This window comes from Juglans microcarpa x Juglans regia, chromosome 3S (genome assembly GCF_004785595.1).
Source record: "Juglans microcarpa x Juglans regia isolate MS1-56 chromosome 3S, Jm3101_v1.0, whole genome shotgun sequence".
NCBI lineage: Eukaryota > Viridiplantae > Streptophyta > Magnoliopsida > Fagales > Juglandaceae > Juglans > Juglans microcarpa x Juglans regia.
The window spans coordinates 24,828,879-24,855,074 of NC_054599.1; the positions used below are offsets into that span (position 1 = coordinate 24,828,879).

General features: G+C 35.9%; 1 protein-coding gene and 1 pseudogene across 1 annotated transcript; both read left to right on the forward strand.

Moving 5' to 3' along the window:
- The first annotated feature begins 18,679 nt into the window (after positions 1-18,679).
- On the forward strand, positions 18,680-19,523 carry LOC121258825 (annotated as a pseudogene).
- Positions 19,524-23,570: 4,047 nt separating this feature from the next.
- On the forward strand, positions 23,571-25,148 carry LOC121258368 (protein DMR6-LIKE OXYGENASE 2-like). The gene is made up of 3 exons (XM_041159875.1): positions 23,571-24,141; positions 24,229-24,556; positions 24,686-25,148. The coding sequence occupies exons 1-3, from the start codon at positions 23,675-23,677 to the stop codon at positions 24,947-24,949; spliced, it is 1,059 nt and encodes a 352-aa protein (XP_041015809.1). The 5' UTR covers positions 23,571-23,674; the 3' UTR covers positions 24,950-25,148.
- The last annotated feature ends 1,048 nt before the right edge of the window (positions 25,149-26,196 follow it).

The following is a 26,196-nucleotide window of genomic DNA, read 5'->3' on the forward strand; positions in this document are numbered from 1 at the left end:
CTATATATAGATTAAAAATATATGGTTTTTCTGATAGGTAGATCATCTTCAATACCCTTTTACATTAGATTAAAAATATATACCCTACTGATATCAATTAAGATAAATATGGGGTTATTAGTTACATCTCAAATGTTGGACATTACTATTAGATAGCTAGCTAGAATTCATCATGGTTAATGTACATGATTTATTTTCCTGGATGTTTTGGTTTAGAATGTAAAAAATGGTTTTAAATACTGAACATTAATAGCAGAAAATATGGGGCCATTCGCTGTGTTGTTAATAAATAAATTCTCGAGAAAAATTGTCACTTTGGAGATTTGCGAATGTTGGATATTTCTTTTGCGCAGCTCATGTAGAAGGCAGTGTATATTTGGGTGAAAACACAGTTCCAAACAGCTGGAGTATTTGCTACTCAATCACCAGGTTTGCCTCATCAATGATCGATGTGCGAAGTTGCGGATCAACGTCCACCCACCATTTGTTTTCTAATTTGTTTTAACTGGATGGACATTTGTATTGTGGATGTTTTCTGTACTTTAAAGCTTGTAAGAGACATGATTAGCTGCTCCCATTTGTAGTACTTAATTGCCTTCAATTGATGCACCCTATGCCAGTGTATAGTAGTACCTTAAAGGCTGGCTGATGATCTTGAATACATTTGTAGTACTAATGTATTGATGTATTAGATGGAAACTTGAATTTAATTTATATATATATATATGTTATTATGGTTTTTGTATTGGATTAAAGTACTATTTGGTAATATTGCAAATGAGTTCTTCGACAGGAAATTAGGTACCCTAAAAAAATGATGAATTTTATATGTTGGTCTAGAAGCAGGGTCAAAAGCCTATTCGCGGCGATTTCCAGTTTGCCGCGAATAGATTTTAAAAACACGTTTTTTTTTTTTTTTTTTACGGCAATGACATCTGGTCGTGAAAGAGTAAAAATGCCGTTCAGGATATTGGCGGCAAAAATATTTCGATGCAAAAATAAGTTTTAGCGGCGAAAAGGTGTCGCCGTGAAAAACTATTTGCCCCATTGAACTATTCGCGGTAGACTTGGGGACGTGTGTGGATCTATTGCGGCGAATTTAACCGCCGCAAGGAATATTTACGGCGATTTAATGTGACACGAAAAATATTTCTTGCGGCGAAATCTTTAAACACTGCTAAAGAGTGGAATATATTGCGGCGACTTTCAACTTATTAGCAACGACATGAAACGCTACAACAAGATATTCGCAGCGATATGACACCTAGATTCAAATGATATTTGCGGCGGACTTGGGGACGTGTGTGGGTCTATTGCGGCAAATTTAACTGCCGCAAGGAATATTTACAACGATTTAATGTGACACGAAAAATATTTCTTGCGGCGAAACCTTTAGACGCTGCTAAAGAGTGGAATATATTGTGGCAACTTTCAACTTATTAGCGACGACATGAAATGCTGCAACAAGATATTCACAGCGATATGACACCTGGATTCAAATGATATTTACGGCGGACTTGGGGACGTGTGTGGGTCTATTGCAGTGAATTTAACCGCCGCAAGGAATATTTACGGCTATTTAATGTGATGTGAAAAATATTTCTTACGGCGAAACCTTTAGACGCTGCTAAAGAGTGGAATATATTGCGGCGACTCTCAACTTATTAGCGACGACATGAAATGCTGTAACAAGATATTCGCAGCGATATGACACCTGGATTCAAATGATATTTGCGACGGACTTAACAATTTCCTGGTCGAGTATTTTTGCCGCAAATAAATCTTTTTCGCGTCGATTTTTTGGTTTCGCTGGGTAATATTTTAAATGAGTCTAGAATTGCGACGAACCTTCGGCGCAACATAAATCGCTGCTAATATGTATTTGTGGTGAAAAATGGGGTTATTTGCGGCGAAAGGTGGCACCGGGAAAGACCCAATTTCTTGTAGTGAGTAAATATCAGAAAAACCATATTTATAAACCGGTATAAAAAATGTATGTTTTGATGATCATCTCCACGCGCGCTAATTTGTAAGTAGAAAGACTTGTGAACGTCATTAAACTAAGACCAAGATTTTACATAAACCACATTCTAGTATGGAGATCGAATATTCGAAGAGATGGGCTTTTGCTTTCTTGTAAAGCTCAATTGTATAATATTAATGTGTTATATATGACATTATTAATGTAAAGGCCATGATTTGTTTATTAGTGAACTACGCTATTTCATTCCCATTAATTATATAATATCTCATGAAGTGGTCGACTTTGCTTGCATTTTCAATAATATTGGTGCCTGCCCACAATAGTAATGCATGATATGTGTGTGTGTGTGTGTGTGTGTGTGTGTGGTTAAAGAATGGTACACATACACATTAAAAGAAGATCTTTAAGTGATCAAATCGTTCGATTTAGAGTATTTGCGTGTGAACTTGCATGCATATTGCACACGTACGCATGCTGATGCAATTATAGTTGAAGGGGTCGCATTTGGTTCTCATTTTCAGTATGTATATATGCGAGCAGTAGTGGTTAAAGAATTAATGGTTCACATGACCCATTGAAACAATATCTAATAACTGCTAATTATGACTTAATTTATACGTACCAAGTCTTGCCTTAATTGTCTCACTTTTTAATGACGTAAGTTTCATTAATATTTCGCTCCATCTATTTCAGAAGGCTTGTGTTTTTTCATGTTTCTATTTTGCCTAGGGTTCGCCTTTCTTGGAGGCGCCCTTGGGCCCTTCGGTGTCATCAGCGCCTGCAGATGGTGGGCCTGCAGGTGGTGGAAGAGAGATGGGTGGGGGGTTTCCTCTGAAATCTTACACGCAGGCGGTAGCAAGATCAAATTATGCTCAGGGTTTTAAGATTCCTATCCGATTGCCGGTGGAGGTGGATGGAGAAATGGGGTTTATTTTCTCAGAGGCAGAGATGAGTAAGGCTTCAGAGGATCTTTGGTTTGCTCTGGTTCTGAAATTCCTTAGACAAAAACCATCGATTGACAGAGTGAGGCTGGCCATTGTGAAAACTTGGGGCTTGCTGGAAATCCCAACGGTGAGTTTTATGGATAACTATCATGTGTTAGTACAGATGGGTAGTGAAAGAGATTTTGTCCATGGCTGGGCGAGGGAAGGTCGAACAATGGATGGTTGCAGTTTTTGAATTTTCCGTTGGACCAGAGAGTTTCATTTAAAGGCGGAACCAGCTATGGCTGCTCAATGGGTTTTTCTTCCTGGATTGCCGATGCATCTATATAGGAAGGACTGTCTCCAGAGTTTGGCTAGTCGATTTGGAAGGTATATGGGTACAGATCACGCAATGTTGGCCCGTTCTAGAGGAACGGGTGCACGTATCTATGTGGAACTTGATTTGTCAGCTGAGTTGGTCCAAGGTTTTCTGATTGTTGTAGCTAACAAGAAGATCTGGCAGCCAGTAAAGTATGAGAAATTGGGTTTTTATTGTGAGAAATTTAGGAGGCAGGGCATACCTCGGTGGTTTGTAGGCTGGGATAGCAACGAGGGATTAGAAACAGGGAGGAAAGAGTGGGTCCGGATAGAAATGAGGGCAAGCGGGAAATGTGGCGTGAGAAGCAGAATGAGATTTTGTTGAAGCCACCAGTGGTGTAGTGGTGGAGGAGTTGCAGGAAGACCAGCCTAGTATACCAAGTCAAATGGAGAAGGGCAAATAAATTGTTCGGGTGGAGGAAAATAGAGAAGGAAGGCCCATTGTCTCAGTGGGGGGAAATCAGTGTTTAATGGTTTAGTCTGTATTGAGAAAGAAGGACCATTGACTCAGGCGGGGGAAAATCAGGGGAGTAAGGATGTGGGTGTTGTAGATGGGGATATGATAGATGGGCAAAAAGAAGTGGTTGGGCAGGGACACGTTGCGAAAAATAATCCACCACTTGTCTTGAGGTGCTCTCCAGTTGTGGATTTCTTTATCCGCGATGATGAAAACAGATTAGCTTGGGAGGTTGGAGGATCTACTAAGGCAATTGATGAGGTTTTCGCTTCAGAAGGAGGTAGGGCTGAGCAAAAATCGGACAATCTGACTCCGAATCTGACTCCGCACTGGCTCCGCTTCGACTCCAACTTGTTGGAGTTGGAGTTGGAGTCATTGATGAACCGACTCTAGCTTCGCTTCGATCCGACTCCGACCATCCGCCTTCGCCTCCGCCTCCAACATGGCCCTTCGACTCCACCTCCGCCTCCAATTTTATACATATTTTATAAAAAGATGTGTTTTTCTATATATTAATTATTTAAATTTTATACAACTATATCTTATATAGTTAGTTAAACTCAATAATATACAAGTTAAATAATATATCTATACTATAATATATAGACTAAATTGACTAATAATAGTTTAGTATATGACTATATGTAAATATCATACTATTAAAAATTTACAATATTACTACCATGTAACACTAAATTACTAATGTATAAATATAATAGCATATAATACTAATGTATATATAATATACTATAAACACTAAGATGCATAATAACATCGACATGTAATATTGTAATACTAATGTATAAACACTAATCTATAAATTTATAATAATATATAATACTAATGTATAATAACTAAAGTATTATTCATATAAATTACTAATAGTATTAATTACTATATATAAATTAGTAAACCACTTTAAGCTTATATATAAATTACTATATAAATCACTATAGTATTAATTACTAATACTATATTACTATATGATACTATTAAATATAATGATATACTAGTATTAGACATTAGTGTACTAATACAATTAGTGATATAGCCAGTATAATATTTATACTACTACTATTATATAGTTATACTAGATTAAAATCACTATAGCAAATACTAATATATAATTATGCTAATCACTATAACTAATTCTAATACTAATATAGACTATAGTTATAACTTATAGTATTATAACTATACTAAATCACTATAACTTATACTAATATAGTTATACTAAAATTTAAATCACTATAAGTAATACTAATATAGTTATAATACTATAGGGTACTATTAACTATAGCGATATACTAGTATTAGTATACTAATACTATTAGTAATATAGTTAGTATAATATTTATACTAATACTATTATATAGTTATACTCAATTAAAATCATTATAGCAAATACTAATATATAGTTATGCTAATCACTATAACTAATACTAATACTAATATAGACTATAGTTATAACTTGTAGTATTATAATTATACTAAATCACTATAACTTATACTAATATAGTTATACTAAATGACTATAACTAATACTAATATAGTTATACTAATCACAATAACTATATATAGTATTAATAATAACTAATACTAATATAACTATTAGTATAACTAATATCACTACCAGTATAACTAATATTAATACTAATACTAATATACTAATACTATTAGTGTATTACTAATATTTATATATATTAATATATATATATATATATATATATATCAAGTATAAGATATTAGAGATTTAATATATATATCAAGTATATTAGTGTATTACTAATATTTCGTATTCGGTGCCTTTTTTTTTTAATATTTATATATAATTGTGACGCCCCGACTTCCACGTACTAAAAAAACACGATAATCGTGACGTCGGGATGATGACAACACGGGTCAGGCATCCCAACGATAGTGCCAAGTATGTGTAACATGCAAAAGTGCACAATAAAAATCGCAGCGGATAATATAAATAAGTCAACTAAGTACCAGAAATTTAAATACAAATATTCAAAACAAATTATCTTTAAAAAATTATACATTCATCCCAAATATATTACAAAGGCAATACATAAATAATTGATAAAAACGAATCTCGATAAAAATGAGCAATCACATATCACTACACCAACGGAGCCAAGCTAAGACTCGTCATCCTCATCTGCATCAAAATCTGTGATACCATAAAATGGTACCACAGGTAAGTATAAACCAAACAACTCTCGGGATAAAAATGCATTAATACAACCAACAAATAGATCTCAAAACCTCATTTTTCCCAAAAATGATTATTTCCCAACACACCCCAAAATCCCAATTTGGCCTAAAATATAATCCGACATTTTTTCAGAAAATGATATACACAAAATCTAACCATTTATCTGACACTGTAGGCGGGAATTGCAGGCGGGACTATACCACCATCCCTGCTTACCACCATCCCTACCGCGTGCACCGTAGGCGGGAATCACAGGCGGGACACAACCACTATCCCTGCTTACCACCATCCCTACCGCGTGCACCGTACGCAGGAATCACAGGCGGGACTCTACCACCATCCCTACAGTTCCTTTCCACACAATGAATACTTATCACACACAATGAATACTTATCAGAGCACTGTAGGCGGGAATCACAGGCGGGACTATACCACCATCCCTACAGCATGCACCGTAGGCGGGAATCATAGGCATGACACAACCACAATCCCTATCGCGTGCACCGTAGGCGGAAATCACAGGCGGGACTCTACTACCATCCCTGCTTACCACCATCCCTACAATCTCTTTTCCTTTTTCTCAAACCAGTCAATCCAGTCGTTTCAAACACACCCAAAATCATTTCACATGAAAATCTAATTTTCAAACAAACACATAAAAACCCAGTTTTTAATAAATACATGAACATGAATGCATGTACACGAAAACTCAGTTTCATTTACAAACATGATCATGCGTGCAATATGCCATGTACATGAACAACACATACCAACAACCAACAATGCAAACCAAACACACAACAACTCCGTCCACAATCCATCCGACCCCCGAACTCCTTGGACTCAGTTCAGCATGTCCAACCAGATCACAATAATATGAATTAGTGCAAAAATATATTTAAATTACGATAGTTCTTTGGAGAAATACTTACAGTGCTATATAATAATTTTCGAAGGATCACGAAGCTGCAAGAAGTGGCGGCTCAGCAACAAAACAGTGTAAAATACACTGTGGCCATGGGTCTCAAAAATTCACTTTTGAACGGGGACAAACCAAGACCCGAAATTAATAGGGTAGGGCTTAGAGACGTCGATGAAGCAAATGGTGGTGGTGGTTTGCCGTGGATGGCGGCGTAGAGGGTAGTTTTAGGCAAAAAATGTCAAAATCAGAGATAGAGATAAATAGGCTTCACCGGTGACGGATCGGAGCTAGGGTTGGGTCCATTGGGTTGCTAGGAGGTCAAGGATGAAGTGGTGAAGAGATGGTGGCCGGAAGTGGTTCGGCGGCGGCGGCGCGGGAGCTCAAAGGGTGCCGCGGCTTTGCATCGTGCGAGGGAGGTAATTGCGGCGAGCGAGGAGCTGGGAATGGAGGGGAATGGCCTCCGGTGGGTGGAGGAGGAGGAGGAAGGGGCGGTGAGGTGCATGGTGGTGCACGACAGCGCATAAAATCTACAACCCGAATGGGTTTCACACAGCCAGCGGGGAGAGAGAGAGAGAGAGAGCGTGGGGAAGGGAATCTGGGGTGGGGGAGGTCGCCGGAGTGTGGGGAAGGAGGTGGGACGGGTGGTGTCGCCGGACGGTGGCGCACAGCAGGAAGAAAAGAAAGAAACAGGAAAGAAAAAGAGGAAGAAAAAAATGAAGGGAGAGAAATGAAGTCCAATCCTCATATCTTGGGTCACAAAAATGATCCAACGAAAATAATTTCAAAACAGTATCTCAATTAAAATAATTTAAACGTAATGATATAATGAAAATAAAATAAGTAAATCCAACAATCAAATAATTTAAAATAAAGAACAATTTAAATGCATCACAATAATAAATATTAAGAAAACATATCAAATTTAATTTTCACAAATTTTAAAAATCATAAAAATAAACCCACTAAAAATCCACCAATTTTAAAATAAGAGAATAACTTTTTGAATTAATAAAAATAATCCTTCAATAAAAATACGCTAAAATACGGGGTGTTACAATAATAATATATATATCATATTCTTTTTTATGAATCTTCATATATAATATATAGAATATATAATTTTTTTTAATATATCATATATAATATATAAAATAGATTCATATTAATTAGTATACTACTATACAATACGGCGCCGTTTAGATTTAGAACTTTAGGTCAGGTGCTGAGGGTTCCCGTCTCGAGTTCCCCCTCTTTCAATTTCATCTTCAATCTTCACTAAATCACTTCAGAATCTCAGCCCTACCCTCTCTCGCGCAGCTCCCCATGCCTGCAACCCTCCGCTCCCTCTCACGCAGCCCTCTCTCGCAGCTTCTCTCGCAGACTCGCATAGCTCTCTCATGCAGCCCTCTCTCGCACAGCTCCTCTCGCATGTAGCCTCTCTCGCAACTCCTCTCATGCAGCTCTCTCTCACAGCCCTCTCTTGTGCAGCCCTACCCTTGGGCAGCCCTCTCTCGAAGCCCTTCTCTCGAGTAGCCCCTCTCTCGCGCAGCCCTCCTCTCACGCAACTCTTCTAGGTAGGTTACCCAAACCCATCTCTGTTTTTTAATCAAATCTTTGAGGTTGGTAATGTTGATTTTTTCTATGTTTATTTCCAGATTTGACATTATAGTTTAATACATAACAAAATGATCTTCATAATTTTTGGCATTCAAGCAAACACAACACTGACATTCTGGCACTTTAATTAATTAAATGAGCCAAGTGAACAAACAAATTTTGATGTTAAACACAAAGCACATCAAGTTTTAAGATATTGATCAACAAATATCTAAAATTCCCAAGAAACAACACTAAGCCATTGACTAGAGTTTAAGGTATTGATCAAGTTTTAAGAAGCATACACGGCAAACAGCATGCTAAGTTTGCTAACAAAAATGTATTCTAACCCAGCACTAGACAGCTAGCCTACTTAGACCATTGACTAGAGTTGTAGTTTGATCTTGTTAAACTATATTAAGAGGTTTGACCTACAAGGCAAACAATATCTTGCTGCAACTTTTTTTAAGGAAGTTTAATAGAAAAATGAATGCCAATGTGTGGTGCAAAAATGATTGGTAATTTGGGTTTATTTTGTTGATTGTGTTTGGGGAATTCGTTACCTAAAAATATGTAATTTTTTATGTTGTTTTAGTGGTGTTTTCGTTCATGTTGTTGAATGTTGGGTCTGATTTTTTTTTTCTATTTTTCTGTTTAATATGAGTATATATTTTCTCAAATATATTTATGTTTTAGTGATTGTAAAACATCCAAGTTGAGTTAATGAGTTTGTATTATGCTTTTGGGGCTGTGTGTGGCTGTTTTAGTGATTGTCTTAACCGTACTATTTTGTTTGTTTGTTATGTTTTAGTTCTTAAATCATAAATATAGAAGGCACAAACACTCCTACATCCACAACTGTATCTTCTCCTGGCATCCCAGAACAGCCTATTGATGCTCATTGTCCCATAGTTAAAGAGTCCAACGGACCAATAGAATCTTCGGTAGGCACTCCTAGTGCCTTCTGTTCTAACCCTCGCCCTCCACCTGGTAGTAGAGTTCCTAAGAATAGGTCTTTGGTATGGGTCCACTTCACAAGAGTGCCCGATTGTGATCCCGAAGAGCCTATAACTACTTGTAACCATTGTGGGAAGCAATGGAAATGCCATCCCAAAAGGCAAGGCACTTAGGCCATGAAAACACACATCCAACTTTGCCCAAAAACCATAAGAGTAAGTTGGACAAGACTCAAACATTCTTGATCCCAAAAGCAAGAATTGAAGGCCAAGGGGAGAAGAGCTTAGGGATGACCAAGTACAATGAGAAAAAAATCTGGGCAGCCCTTGCTAGGATGGTGATAGTGGATGAGTTACCCTTTAGAGTTGTTAAGGGCCAAGGGTTTGGGAATACACTAAATCCCTTGATCCTAGGTTTCCAATTCCTTCTCGATTTACCATAATGCATGACTGTATGAGGCTATTCTTGAAAGAGAATGATAGCTTGAAGAAATGTTTTTGACCACCAAACAAAGAGCGTGCTTGACCACCGACCCTTGGACTTCTATCCAAAATATTAATTACATGTGTGTGACCACTCACTTTATCGATAGTGATTGGAAGTTGCAGAAGCGAATCATTTCATTTGTTCGGATTAGCAACTCCAAGGGGGCAACAATTGGAAGGAGTTGGAGGAGTGTATACTTGATTGGGGCATTGACAAAATCCTCACAATTACGGTGGACAATGGTACCACTAATGACTCTGCTATTGATTGGTTGAGAACAAGGGAAATAGGAAGTGAGGATTGTGTTGCAGCTCACGAGTTTATTCACATGAGGTGTACGGCACACATCTTAAACCTTGTTGTGAGTGAAGGTTTGAAAGATGTTGATGACTCGATCATAAGAGTCAGAAATCTAATTAAGTTTGTGAAGTCTTCTCCCCAAAGATTTGCCACTTTCAAGTCTTATGTTAATAGGTCAAAAGTGACATGTTCTAGTTTCTTGTGTCTTGACGTGTCTATTAGATGGAACTTGATTTTTCTTATGTTGGATGTGGCTGAGAAGTATCAAAAAGCTTTCCAACTTTTGCTTGATGAGGATCCCTACTCACGAGTTTATTTGTCTGAGGATGGGCATGGGAAAAAGGGTCTAGGAGCTCCTGGGGCTGATGATTGGGAGACCATAAGAAACTTTTCAAAGTTTCTTCATGTATTTTATAATGTCACCCTGCGAATTTCTGGTACATTATATGTCACATCAAATTTGTATGTCCAAGAGCTCATTAATATTCATAAAAACTTGAATACTTTTTGTAACAATAGTAATCGACGCTTGAGTTCAATGGCTTTGAGAATGAAAACAAAGTATAATAAATATTGGGGTGATCTTGAAAAAATAAATCAATTGTTGTTTGTTGCTGCCATTCTTGATCCATGGTACAAATTAGTTGCTCAAGCATATTGGTTCAACAAAACATTGGGCGATGAGAGAGGTGAGAAATTTGTTGTACTCCTCAAGAGGGATATGGAATATTTGTATGAACAATATGTAGAGTTTTGTAGTGGCTGCGTAACTGGGTCTAAGTCAACCCGGAGTCGGAGTGGTGAGGCTAGTGCATCAATAGGGAGTAGTAGTAGTAGTACCTGTAATGATGATGATCCCATGAACTTTTTGTTGGGATTCCATAAAGATCGAAAATCAGCATCCTTGATGGATTGTAAGTCTGAACTAGAGCGGTATTTGTTGGAGGATGTTGAGGTTCCTACGGGAAATTTTGAAATTTTGGTATGGTGGAAAGTCAACTCAAGCAAATATCCGAATATTGCTCTAATGGTAAGAGATATATTGGCCATTTCGATCACCACCGTTGCATCTGAGTTGGCATTTAGCACAGGAGGCCGTGTCCTGGATCCATTTAGGAGTCCTTTGGTTCCTAGAACTGTCGAAACTCTTGTGTGCACACAAAACTGGTTGAAGTCAACTCCTATATGCTTGAGTCAAAATTATACGGATGCCATTGATGATGCGGACAGTTATAAGTTAGACTCAAGTAATGTATTTAGAGATTTTTTTAAGTTGTTATATATGTTGATTTTGACATTTTCTGATACTAATATCCTATACTTTAACATCTTAATGTAGAATTAATCACTGGTATGACCAACTTACTTCGTGAAGATGATTAACAATTTGACATATTGAGCCTTTGAGGTTTGAGTTGTTATCCAAAATACTAAATGGTTCATGTTGAATTCTGTTTACTTTTCAAAGACAACTTTGCTATATACTTCTACTTTGTTTATACCATAGGTCCATATTTATTTAAGTTTCCGAGACCTTAGTTCAAAAAAGCTAAATGGATTCATTCCTCCTAATAGGCTTTTTGAGAATATTACTACTATGTAAGATTTTGCATCTTCCTAATAAGATGTAATATACATGCTTTTTATGTTTGTTTAAATTTATTTTTCATATGATATTAAAGTTGGGTTGTTTTCCTTCCTAATATTTTCATTTTTTTTTTCAGGCACAACTTGAAAGTTGAAAGTTGGAACATTTGGAAGTTTTCAACATTTAATATATTTTGGTTCATTTGTTGGGCATTTAGAATATTGTAATTTATTTTATTTTGGTGCATTTGAAAGTTCGTAATTAAATATTTAAATGTTGTTGGGAACATTTATTTTGGTTGGTTCTTAGAACATTTTGGATTTCTTTTGTTGTTAGAATGATGTGGATATCAGGATATGGATGATAGGAATACATATAAAAATAAGACTTTCTTTTTAATTTTTGAATGCACGTTGTTGTAGTAGTGGTAAGTAAATAATTATAATAGATGTGGATGATGGATGGTAGGTGTGGTCTGTGGATGTTTATTGTAGTGATTAGTATTTAGTTGAATATGGATATCAGGATATGGATGATGGGAGTACATGTAAAAATAAGACTTTATTTTTACTTTTTGAATGCATGTTAGTATGTTACTTGTTTTATTTAGTTGTATTTTTTGTTATAATCAAAAGTTTAATTAGTTTAGATTGTAATGTTGAGAAAATTGAAATTTGAAAGCCCAAAATTTTTTTTTTTTTTTTTAAAAAGTGGGTCAAATATGAAGTTAAAAAAGACAAAAAAAAATCAAATAATCTGACTCCGCTCCGACAAGTCAGAGCGGATTCTGTACGTCTCGGAGTCAGAGGTCGGATTCGACTTTCGACAAAGTCGGAGTCGGAGGTTGGGCCCTCCGATTCCGAAATAGTCAGTGCTCAGCCCTAGAAGGAGGGGGGATGGAGTTTATCGTGGAAGAGGAGTATCAGTCTGATCAGAAAGTGGAAAGTTCTTTAAATCAGGTTGTGCAAGAGAAAGGCTATGATTCAGAGAATGGAAAGAAGGCATGGGCTACCAGGTTGAAACATAAGAGTGGTCAGGTACGTCATTCTCTGCGGGTTTCATCCTGCCCTGCTAAAATGAATTTATGATTGATCACTTGATGATATGGAATGTGCGTGGAATTGGCACTTCTAAGCGTCAGTTAAAGAGCTTGGTTTCTAAATTTAAGTGTCCGATTATTGCAATTGCGGAACCGTTTGCGGAACCGTCTGTTCGAATGTATCAATGGATGGTAAATTGTGGCTTTTTTGGCAAGAGGAATTAATGTTGGATATGGTGGATATGACTGATCAGGTTATTACAGTTTTAATCACAAAAGGGAGTATGCAAGTGTTGTTGTCTTTGGTTTACGCCAAATGTAGGTATGTGGAAAGACGTGAATTGTGGAATTCTTTGAGGAGCACGGCTAGTGTTAACATTCCATGGTTGGTAGCTGGAGATTTTAACATTATTCGTAATGACAGAGAAAGGATAGGGGAGCGCCTAGACCAGCCATTATGATGAATGAATTTAACGAGTGTCTGGATTCTTGTGGATTAATGGATTTGCCAGTTAAGGGCAGATTGATGACTTGGTGTAATGGGCACTAGGGATGTGCTTGTAGCTGGGCTCGATTAGATAGGGTGGTGATGAATTCTACTTGTCTGGAAACATTCTCGTCACTATTTGTGGAGTGCTTGTCCAGGAAGTCGTCGGATCATGCACCATTACTAGTTAAAGGGTCGAGTGGTGTGGGGAGATATGGACCTATGCCTTTTCAATTTCAAAACATGTGGTTGCAACATTCTTCTTTCCTGAAGGAAGTAGAGTTGATATGGAAAGAATCTGTCAAGGAGAAAGGTCTTCTAAAGCTGGCGACCAAATTAAAGAAATTAAATTTTTTTTGAAGAATTGGAATAAGATGGTTTTTGGGCATGTGTTGTATTCCATTAAGGAGCTTGAGGAGAGGATTGAGCAAGTTGATTTTCAACTACAGTCAAGTTTTCAGGAAGAGTTAGAGATGGAATTGTTGGTTTTGAAGGCTGAGCTTAATTATTGGGAGCGTAATGAGGAGATTTGTTTATCCCAAATTGCTAAGAAAAAATGGTTAGAGGATGGAGATCAGAATACTAAGTTTTTTCATGCCGTGGCCAATATGAGGAAAAGAAAGTCGATGATAGCTTCCATGACTCTCATTGATGGTGTTGTTCTCGGATCGCCAGATGAGGTACACAATGGGGTTGTTACTCATTTTAAAATTTTTTTGAATGGAGCAGGTGCAACTTTACAGGCTGATTTAGCTTTGTTAGTGAGGCCCGTTATTTCAATCCAGGAAAATGAGGGACTTTGCGGACCACCATTTGAAAAGGAAGTGAGGGAAGCATTGTGGTCTATACCGAAGAATAGTAGTCCGGGGCCTGATAGATTTGGGTCGGCATTTTTTATGCATTGTTGGGATATCATAAAAAATGATTTGGTGGAGGCAACAAAAGAGTTTTTCTTGGCAGCTTCTTTGCCGAGATTTTATTCTTCTTCGTTCGTAGTTTGATTCCAAAAGTGCAGAATCCAAAGAGTTTTGATAAGTTCCGGCCAATTAGTTTGTGTTTGGTGGCTTACAAGATTTTTTCTAAAATCTTGTTGACAAGGTTGACACAGTTTCTGCCCAGAATAATTTCTCCAAAACAAGGCGCGTTTATTCCAGGTCGTTGCATTTTTGAAAATATTTCTTTGGCTCAAGAAATGATTCAATCGGTCAATAAGAAGCATTGTGGAGGTAATGTCATGATGAAAATAGACATGGCCAAGGCCTATGACTGAGTCGATTGGGATTTTTTAATCCATGTTCTTAAGGCTTTCGGGTTTTCGGAATATTTTTGCAAGCTAGTGGGGATGTGTATTAGAACACCTTGGTTTTCCATAATGATGAATGGAACTTATAAGGGTTTTTTTCAACCTTCGAGAGGCCTACGTCAAGGAGACCCGTTTTTGCCTTATTTGTTTATTCTTATGGAAGAGACTTTATCAAGGCTGTTGCATAAAGGTTTTGCTGAAAATGAGATAGGGAGTTATGTTCATCCCGTGGTGCTCCGCTAATTTCGCATTTGTTATATGCGGATGACTTATTAATTTTTTCTAATGGGGAAAAGAAGTCTTTAAGAGGTATCTCAAACATTCTTGAGATTTATTCTGCTTGGACTAGGCAGTTGATAAACAGAGAAAAGTCTTCGATTTTTTTTCAAAAAAAAATAAGTGCAGATCGGCGTACAACTCTATTGAATATGATGGGTTTTGTGGAAGGCAGTCTACCCATATGGTATTTAGGGGCACCGGTAAGTGATGGAAGAGTCAATTCTTGTATGCTAAATCCGTTGGTGGTGAAGGTGAGGAACAAAGTGGCAGGATGGAAGGGGAGACTTCTTTCCCAAGGAGGTAAACTGATTCTCTTAAAACATGTCTTGTGTAGTATGCCAACTCATTTGTGAGTTGTTTTGGTTGTGCCAAAGATTTTGTTGGGAAAGCTAAATTCTATTTTATCGGGTTTCTTATGGGGGGATTCTAAGAGAAAATGGCGCTCATGGGCATCCATGTGTAGGCCTACAGTGGAGGGAAGAATTGGTGTTAGAAGTTTTGATGATATCCAAAAATCTTTGCACATTAAATTAGCTTGGAGAATTTTATCTATAAAGAATTTATGGACAAAGTTTTTTAAGACAAAATATTTTAGAGGAGACCAGTGTACGGGTGCTATGAACAGAAGTACGGATTCCAGATTGTGGAAGTCCATTTCCAAAGTATTACCGGAAGTATTGAAAAAATTGATCATTAAGATTAGAGCATGAAGTATTTCCTTTTGGTTTGACAAATGGTTGTCGAATGGTCCTTTGGTTGTTTCTGTTGATGCTGTGTTAACTCCAAAATTATTACTTAAAGAGGTTTGGGTGGATAATAACTGGGATGTGCAGTTGCTGGAAATTTTTGTAGGTCAAGATATGGCTGATGAAATAAGGGCCTTTATCCCTGCTGGACGTCGAGGTGAAAACATACGGGTTTGGAAGCCAGCCATTGATGGTCTTTTTTCTATGGCTTCAGCATGGGAATTGATTAGATTGAAAGGGCCGAAACTAGAAGGAATAGAATGGGTTTGGCATACTCTTCTCCCAAAAAAGGCTTCAGTTTTCATGTGGAAAGCAAAATTTAGTTGTTTGCCTATAGATGCATAGATTCAAGAAGTTGGTGTTCCTTTTATATCAAGATGTAGTTGCTGTCAGATGGGTGCAATTGAAGATAGGGAACATGTGTTGAACATAGGTGATATGGCTAATCTTTTATGGAAGAAGGCATCCCTTGAGTTGGGGGTAGACTTTTTAAATTCATTAAACTGGTGGCAGCGGGTCATATTTTGGTTTAAATGTGCAAGGAAATCTAGCCAGAAGGGGGTCATAATAGGTTTGTTGCCTATTTTGATCTCATGGAAACTTTGGAGATGGAGATGTTTGGCTAGGATGAAAGGGAAAAAAGAATCAATTGAGTGTGTGTGGATATTTATCAAAAAGTGGTTGAGTTTAATTTTTGGAAAACTAAAAAGGGTGGGCTCAGCATCAAAACTGGATGGGGAGATTCTGAAGGAACTTGGCATTCCTATAATCCATGGCAGTAGGCAGCGCCCAAAAGTAATTTTTAGGAGTAAACCAAGAGCTGGAGGGGTTAAATTGAATGTTGATGGTGCTTGTAGGGTAATCCGGAGATTTGTGGAGGTGGGGGAGTGGTTCGTAATGATCAAGGGAAATTAATTGCCGCTTTTGCAGTAAAATTTTCCTATGGAACCAACAATGAAGCAGAGCTTCGTCTGTTAATCCAAGGTTTGCAGATTTGTAGGGAGTTTGGTTTACAAAATGTGCATATAGAATGTGACTCTCTGTTAGTAATGCAATGGTTGGAAAAATGTTTTTGTACAGTTTGGTATTTATGGGACTATTGGGAGGATCTCATGGAAGTTATACAGTTTTTTTAATACAGGGTAACTTATCAGTTTCGCGAAGAAAATAAAATGGCAGATTTTTTGGCAAGATTGGGGGTGGAGGCTATCAATTGTACATATAGGAATTCAAATGAATTGCCTCGTCCAATGAGGGGATTGCCGAGATTGAACTACTTGGGGCTTCCAAGTATTAGAGAATAATTGGGGAGTTTTCCGTTTGCTTATTTCCGTGATCTGATTGGTTTACGTGAGATAGGCTTGTTTTTATTTTAGGTTGGTTGTTGCTGCTGGCAAATTTTATAGGAGTTATTGGTTGGTTCTTGTTTAATTGTTTCTTGGGATGGTTTGGTTTGTTTTGAAGGTATTCCTCCGCCTTAAGTGAGGGTTTTTTAATAAATTTTGGGGAAAGACCACTCTTGGACATGTGGCCTCGACTATTCTTAAAAAAAAAAAAAAAAATATCTTATCCGTGTAAGGAATAACATTAGACCTGTTTAGAACTGATTGTCCGACCCTCGATATATATATAGACATGTATTTCCGTGCAACATTTCCTCCTCTCCCACGAAAAAAAAAAAATACATGCACAGATCGAATGGTACTACTATGGTCCAACATTTTGAATACTGTTTCGGTGGATGTTTCGGTTAAAGTACTGAAACGAAATATTTCAATATCGATACTATTTCAAGATAGTCTATATATAATAAATTAATTATATATGTATAAATTATATTTCAAAATAATATCAATACAAGTTTTAAATTTTTTTTTAAGTTAAAACACATATTTATAAAGGGAAAAGCTCTTAGCCAGTCGGGTGGAAATTTAACTTTAACACTAGCCAATACTGATTTCCCACATAGGAGGCATACCAAACTAAATTTATACCCACACGCACATGATTTCATTTTATTTGTCATCTCTTCCCCTTCTCTCTCTCCCTCCCTCCCCACTCCCGATGCCTGCAACACCCTTCTCTCTCTCTAAAATACATTATTTCTCTCTCTAATATACGTCCGCCACCTTCTCTTGCTTGAAGCTTCCATCTACCCAATGCCTCCTTTCTACATCTAAATGTTTAGATCATTTTCTGCACGTGGGAGGGGGTTGCAGAAAATTATCTAAATGTAGGAGTTCATCTAAATGTTTCATAGCAGAAAATCATCACTTAGTCCATAGCAGAAGATCATCTAAATGTAAACACTTTGGGAAAAGATGAACTCTTCTTTGAAATAAAACCTACTGGTGCTTCCCTCTTAAGCTTCTCTGTCATTATTCCAGACTAGTTTGGGGGATGGGTGCTAGTGTGCTACCACTTTTTTGCATCTTGCATTATTTTCATAGTAGAAAATCTTCGCTGTATATACATCCTTGAGAGAGAGAGTTCCAGGCATCGGGGTGGGAGAGAGAGATAAAATGAAATCACGTATTTGTGGGTGTAAATTTAAGTTAGGTACACAGCCTATGTGGCAAATTTGTATTGGCTGGTGTTAAAATTAGATTCATACTTGACCAGCTGGGAGTTTTTTCCATTTATAAAACTCAATAATACTTAACTTAATTCAACTATTTAAAAATAATAATTACTCATTTTCATCACGAAAATAGAAGTAGGGATTTGATTTTAAGTTTTCGAGAAAATGAGATTAAAAAAGTTATGAAAATAGTTTCAAATGTGAGAATTGGACTAAAAATTATGAGAAAGTCGGAGTTTTAATATTAATTACAAAAAAAAAAATTCGGCCAGTACACCAAAAACCAACCAGTATTGACCGAAACGTACCGATACGGTCGGTATTCTATCCGGTACGAAACACATACATTTCATGTACCGGTCACTATCCAGATACAATAAATACAAGTCAGTACTTAACGAAATTTAAAATCTTGATGTGGCCTCAAATATGATGCAAGTTGTTGCTCCTAAGTGTCTTGCAACAGTGCTTCTGCTGGCTTTGGCATGCTGCCCTCTCGCCTCTGCCTCTTACCCCGGCCCTTAGCAAGACTTTTTGTGTTGCAATCAATGCTTCCAGTACTTCTGCTGGTATATATGTAGATTAATAATTATGTTCATTTTTCCTTGTGCGCACCTTTTTGTTTTCTACATCATAAGTTATCTACGTACGTACCAATATAATGGATCGTACTGCTCCTTAATTTGTAAAAATAACCAAGCTAATTTTTTTTTTTTTTTTTTTTGCAGTATTTGTGAATGGAAAATTTAGCAAGAATCCAAAGATTTCTTCTTCTTTGGGGCTACACATTCCCAGAGACATCTCAAATTCACTCGGTTCAAATGTTACTGGTGTGAATGTGGACCAAATAGCGGGCCTCAACACACTTGACATATCTTTGGCTTGCATTGACTTCGCTCCATATGGCCTAAATCCTCCTCACATCCACCCTCGTAGCACTGAATTTCTAGTAGTTTTAGAGGGTACTGTGCACGTTGGTTTTGTCACTTCCAATGCAGACAATAATCGTCTCATCACCAAAGTTCTAAACAAGGGAGACGTCTTTGTTTTCCCTATTGATCTCATTCACTTCCAGTTGAATGTGGGAAATACCAATGCCATTACTTTTGCTGGTCTCAGCAGCCTGAATCTTGGGGTACTCATCAGTACTATTGCAAACGCAGTCTTTGGATCTAATTTTCTCATCAATGCCGATGTTCTCACCAAAGTCTTCCAAGTGGATAAGAATGTGATTAACTACCTTCAGCAACAGTTCTGGTGGGACAACAATTAGAGAAAGATGTGTGTAAAAGTCACCATGAATCATTAGATGTTTCGGACAAATTAAAGTTTCTTAGGTTTCCCTTGTACGTACGTTGTATCCTCATAGAAGTATTAGCTATAATATTAATAAAATGCTAATAGCAATTGCAAGTGCATGCTTAAATTTCGAATCCACAAACCAAGTTTGAGATCGATGTCATTTCTGACTGCTAATAATCAATACATGCTCTTAGTTTCTTCTTAAAAAAACTAGACAATAAACGAAAAATAAAAAAGATTCACTCCTGGATTTCCAACGACGTTGCTAGTTGCAAAAAGTTCAACGGTACCTTATCTTTATCTCCTTCCATGCAGTGCCAATTACTTGATGCGTTGGTCCTTTCTTCTGATCTTGATCCCTGAAACGTACCGCGTACATCGATCAAAATAGGGTTAGGAGCAAATGATATTCTATTTTAAAATAATAATAAAAAAGCATGCAAGTGTGATATATATAGATATATTACTTTTCTGGGTTTGTACGTACTACCTATTATATTTTCGTGAGTTAAGTACTTTAATGAGAAAAGTAATTTTGGAGCAAGAATCTTCCACTAAAAATTTTTGTTTTTGTATGAAAATTGTAGAATAATGGGGCAGCTTTGGACATTAATGTTCAAAAATGTGGCATAAGCTTGAGAATGATCCATTGCTGAAGACTAAATTGAAAATGTTTAGTTTAATTCGTTGGTTGAATCCCCCTACTGGTAAAATGAAACTTAATATCGATGGAGCCTCAAAGGGCAACCCTAGAAAGGCTTGCTGGCTGTGGTGATATTATTCAAGATCACTGTGGGCAATTTATACATAGATTCTCCATTCATTTGGGGGTTGGAACAAATATTTTTGCAAAAAATTTCACAGTTAAAACTGGTTTTTCTTTGTGTTACCAGCTTGGTTTTTATGATGCCATTGTTGAGTTCGATGCATTGCTGATTGTTAATTGGTACAAAAATAAGAAAAATCCCCCTGTAGGTATGTGAATATTTGGGAGGATATACTTCTCTTAAACAAGTTTATAAGTTTTGACGTACAACATATATATACAAAGAAGGTAATGGTGTGGCAGACAAATTAGCTAATCTTGGAGTTTCAAGTATTACTTTGTCTTTCTATTTTATTTTACAATTACCTAGAAATTTATATGAAATTTTTGTTAGTGATAGATCTGGTTTACCAAATTTTAGATGAAAGTAGTTTCTTTTGGACATTTGCTTTAATTCTATTATAAATATTTTGGAACAATTAATGTAAGTTGTAGGTTTTTTTCATTAAAATGCATGTAAGATTTTTACAAGAGCTTTGGTTTCAAAATTTATGTATATCTCAAAACTCTTACTTCGATTGTAAAAAGTATTCCTCCACCATAAGAAATGGCTGTTAATAAAATTGGGTATACCGTCTCTCTTTATAAAAATAAAATAAAATAATTTTGATGTGCCAACTGGCCTGCCAACCATTTAGGATTATTTAGATATTGAGATTATTTTTGTAAGATCTTTTATAATATATCACTTGTCTATTTATTTGAGTTCACGATTCCTTGACAAATACCCCAACTTTTTTTTGCCTGGCACCTTTATGCTACTCGTTAACCGCAATATTAGTGGCGGTTTTTTTTCTTTAGAAAAGGGCTGACAGTTTTTTAATAAGTTATTTTATTCTTAAGGTGTGTAAAACACATCATTTAGATTGTTTTGATTTATAATATTTAAATTTTAAAATTTATCTTTTAAATCAAATTATGTCATGTAAACACTTTAGTAAGTATACTCTACACATTAGCTTAAGAATACTATTTTTCTTTCTTAAGAGAAAACCTATTTATATGCCATACTTTTACACACCCAACACACCACTAATGTACTATATATGCTAAAAAACTATTGGTATTTTAGTTATTTCTTAGTTATAATGGATCGATCTCACTATAAGTGACCTTGTTAACACACCGACTTATATGTAGCAAAATTCAAAAGGTGAATAAATCTAAAACTCACATGAAAAATAAATTATTTTTTAATAATAGACTTCACTATTTTTAAACGGAAATATGCTAGGCTTGTGCAGTCTAAACTTGTATCCGGCAATAGTATTCTTTTACATGCTGTAGCTATGTTAATTAAAACTGCAGCTTTAATTGCATTAAATTAACCATATGTGTAGCTCTCTTGCCATTCCTGTGTTCCTCGTTAGTACTCTAGATCTCTTTGTTTTATTCATTAATTGATCTAATAAATAGCTGTTAAGTCATATTTATTATAAGAGCAATGCTAGGTACAGTCTCAAATGAGAATTGCAATACAAGCCTAGGCTATTTTAGCTTTAAAATTTTTTAAAATTACAAAATTATCTCATCTCAAATAATGTTTTCTCTCATTTAATAATGTGTCTGCACATGCAGTCTCCACTTAGGGACTGCAAGTAGAATTTTTCTTATTATAATTAGGTTCTCTATTATAGAGAAAAATCAAGGTAAAAAAAATTCAAAAGATTATGTGATACATTTGAGAGAGTTTCTAATTAAGGAAAGAAATTTGTGTTTTCTAGTAGAGCTTTAAGCTCAATTATTTACGTAGAGTTGTCTCAAAGTCATCTAACGAATAATTTAGTACTGCTAATTATGAGTCTTAAGAGCATTAGTATTGGACTCATCAAATTCATTTTCAAATTTTGATGAAAAGTAATGTTTTCCATATATCTAAAATCTCCTTATCCATAACTCCACATTTGATTAGTGATTGGATTCATTAAAATAATAATATAAAATTATTTTTTTAATAATAATATTTTTAATTTTTTTATTCATATTTTACAATTACATTAACCATATATTAATTAATAATTTAATTTGATACTTAAATTATTTTTTCCTAATTAATTTTTTTTCTCAACTTAATTATCTAACAAATACATTTTACCAATCTAATTTTTTTCCTCAACTTTGGGGCCAGTTTATGTACAAAGAAAAAAGCGCATGAATTCAGTAGAAAAAAGCACAAAGAAATTCTTCATCCACGTTATACACCACGTTTAAAGAAATTCACGTTTGGGGCCACCTTTAAAGAAATGATCCGGGCAAAAATATAATTTTACTAATAAAATAATGTGGATAGCTATCAACAGTAAATCTCTAAATTTGAAGATAAATAAAAATATCTTATAGTTCAAAACTTGAGATTTGGATATATGATGAATTTAATACTAAGATTTTAAAGTAAAAATTATCAAATTTTAAAAATTGAACTCATTTGACGAACTGGGATATGCACCAATTAACCACGATTGTTAACTATCTAGTTGAAACTCTTTAAAGAGATTGAGATTTTGTACTTTCGTTTCTTTTGTGTTATAATTTTATTTTAATTATTGTGAATTCTAACATCACATAATATTGATAAAATTCTTAATTATAATTAAATTTATAATTTTTTGATGTGATATTAAATTATTAATAAAATAAAAATAGATAGCATGGCGATAAAAGGACGATATATGATAATTAAGAAGACCGGCGAACTATCATCTGGCACATAAAACCCCGTGGCAAAATTGTTAGAATCTAGACAAAAAAAAATCTAAATAATAAAATCAGAGTAATTATTTCTACATTCTTCGAATATATTAATTTCACGCAGGACTTTTGTAATCTTTTATTGAAAAACAAAATGTAAAAAAATCACCGTTTTCTGCTGAATTAGTTCACTTTTCTATATAAATATATAGTTTGTGCAAGATCCGCATCTGTGCATGCGTATAACTTGGACACCTGAAACTTATCTGTCAGAATCCTGAAAAAATAAAAATAAACATGCAAAATTCATGGCTGTTTAATTTCTTGCATTATACTGATTTTTTAATTTTTTTTTTACTTAATGATTAAAAACATATTTTTTTAATAATATTATGATTTTTTATTTTTTTTTCTTACCCTCATCTGTTACATTAGTCAGGATATCCAAGACACAGGCAGGTTCAATGAATGTAGAATCCGAAAGATCAAATAGCAAAGTAAACTACGGAAGTTGTCACATTATCCTGTAACGTTATTCGTAAGCCTATCATATCCTTTTTCTACATTTTCTCACCCTCTTCTTCGAATCTCAGCTGCCAGTACCAGCCATGGGAGAGGTAGACCCTGCGTTCGTCCAAGCCATCGAGCACAGGCCCAGGCTCGAACCCATCGAGGTGGCTGAAGATATCCCAGTCATCGATCTGTCCACCGTCCTCAACCCTCCTGATCACAACACCACCCAGCAAATCATCACTCGCATCGGCGCTGCATGCGAGACATGGGGATTCTTTCAAGTCGTAAACCACGGAGTCCCAGCAGATCTGCGTCGAACAGTTGCGGCCGTGGCTAAGAAGTTCTTCGACGGGTCGTCCGAGGAGAAGAGAAAGGTGAAGCGGGACGAGGTGAATCCCATGGGGTACTATGAAAGTGAGCACACTAAAAACGTGAGAGACTGGAAAGAGGTGTTTGATTTTTTGGTTCACGATCCGTCACAGATTCCGGCCTCCCATGAACCTGATGACAAAGAACTGAAGATTTTGACCAATCAGTGGCCCCATTTTCCGGCCGACTTCCGGTAATTTTTAGTGTTATTTGTATTGATCAAACTCTTGCCTTGGAACTGAATTTGTATTAATGGCGAGATCAAACTTGATTTTTCTAGGGAAGCATGCGAGGATTATGCACGTGAAGTGGAGAAACTGGCGTACAAGTTGTTGGAACTTATTTCCATGAGTTTAGGCTTATCTGCTAATCGCCTGAATGGTTATTTCAAAGACCAGACCAGCTTTCTCCGGCTCAATCACTATCCTCCGTGCCCTTTCCCCCACCTGGCTCTTGGTGTCGGCCATCACAAGGATGCTGGTGGCTTGACTGTCCTTGCCCAAGATGATGTTGGAGGATTGGAAGTGAGGCGAAAATCAGACAGGGAGTGGATTCCTGTTAAGCCTACCCCGGATGCCTATATCATTAATGTTGGTGATATTGTTCAGGTACCATTTCTGAACATTTTGCACAATATTGTCAGCATTTAAAACTGTGTATATCTCTCTCGGCATTGGACAATCTAATTCATTCAATCAGGGAATTAGAAAGAATATCAATCGGGTATGTTTATACAGGTTTGGAGCAATGAGAAGTATGAGAGTGTGGAGCACAGGGTGGTGGTGAATTCTACTAAGGAAAGGTTTTCTATTCCATTCTTCTTCAACCCGGCCAACTACACCATGGTGAAACCTCTGCAGGAGCTGGTAAATGAGAAGAACCCTGCAAAATACAGGGAATACAACTGGGGAAAGTTTCTGGCCACGAGAAGCCGCAGTGATTTCAAGAAGCGGGATGTAGAAAACATCCAAATTTATCATTTTAGAGTATCGGATAATTGAAGTAGTGCGGTAGTTGTGTGGAATATTATATACATCTACTAGCCAAGAAGAAACAGCTAAGCTGGCTTTTGGAAAAATTAATTGCAGTACTAGATCCTGAATTTCGTTCTAATTCATACTGTAATTTCTTCAAGTGCATGCATTTGGATTCCTAGCATGCAGTAATAATATTGGAACAAGTAGTACTATTCTTGAAGTACATTATATATCTATGAAAGAATTTCTTTCTTGTTACTGATCTTGATCCTGTCCAGTAACTCGTGGTTCCCTTATGCCTGACTTCAGACAAATCTCAGGAAAACAGAGAAGTTGGCCAACCCATGCACTATGTACGCATTGTTCGTGAAGATCACCTATTTCTTGAGTGGCTGCTCTCAAAGGGCGTAAAATATGTAAGTAAAATCCATGTTCATATTTAGCTGGAGTACTTATGGGACAAATTAAATTGGGTCCTACCGCAAAAGCGGTTAATTTCAACCGAGAGAGAGAAACCTTTGTGATATACCGTTTTCAGATAAGTGATCTTGGTATATAGATCCGTATTGTTAGGAAATGTAAATTTCTTATTCTTTATAATAATATTTTAATTGGATTTCAATTATATCATTGATTAGTCCTTTTAAATTATAAAGATAAGTGATAAAGGTAGCTACCACAAGAGAAGTGATAAGGATAGGTAGTCTTGTGTGTGATCTCGTTGCTTGGAATTGATAAATTCTTACTTTTTATAATATTTCAATTGGTATAGATTATAAGAAATGATATTTGCAATTATAGAATATATAAGTACCGCACAATCCTTTTAAAAAAATAAGTAAATACGAAACTCACATAAAAAAAATTAATCTTTTAATAATCGACCCACTCTTTTTTAAAAGTATTGTGCGGTACTTGCGCACTCTACAACTATATTTAGCATTACTCATAAACTATATGGCTTGGGTTTTATAAGTCTCACTCACTTATTTTGAAAAAAGTGAATAAATATAAAATTTATATAAAAAGTCTATATTTTTTAAATAATAGACTACATTCCTTAAAAAAAAAAAAAAAAAAAGGCAAAACTTAATACTTAATACTTAAAACTTTCTAAATCATTTCCCAATAACGATTTATTTGAACTCTTAAATGTTACAGGAGGCATTCCCAAGAGCACTCTCATTGATTAGTTAAAAGTTAAATTTAATAAAAATTTAGTTATTGAACTATAAAATATATTATATTGAAATAGCTATATTCCAAATATT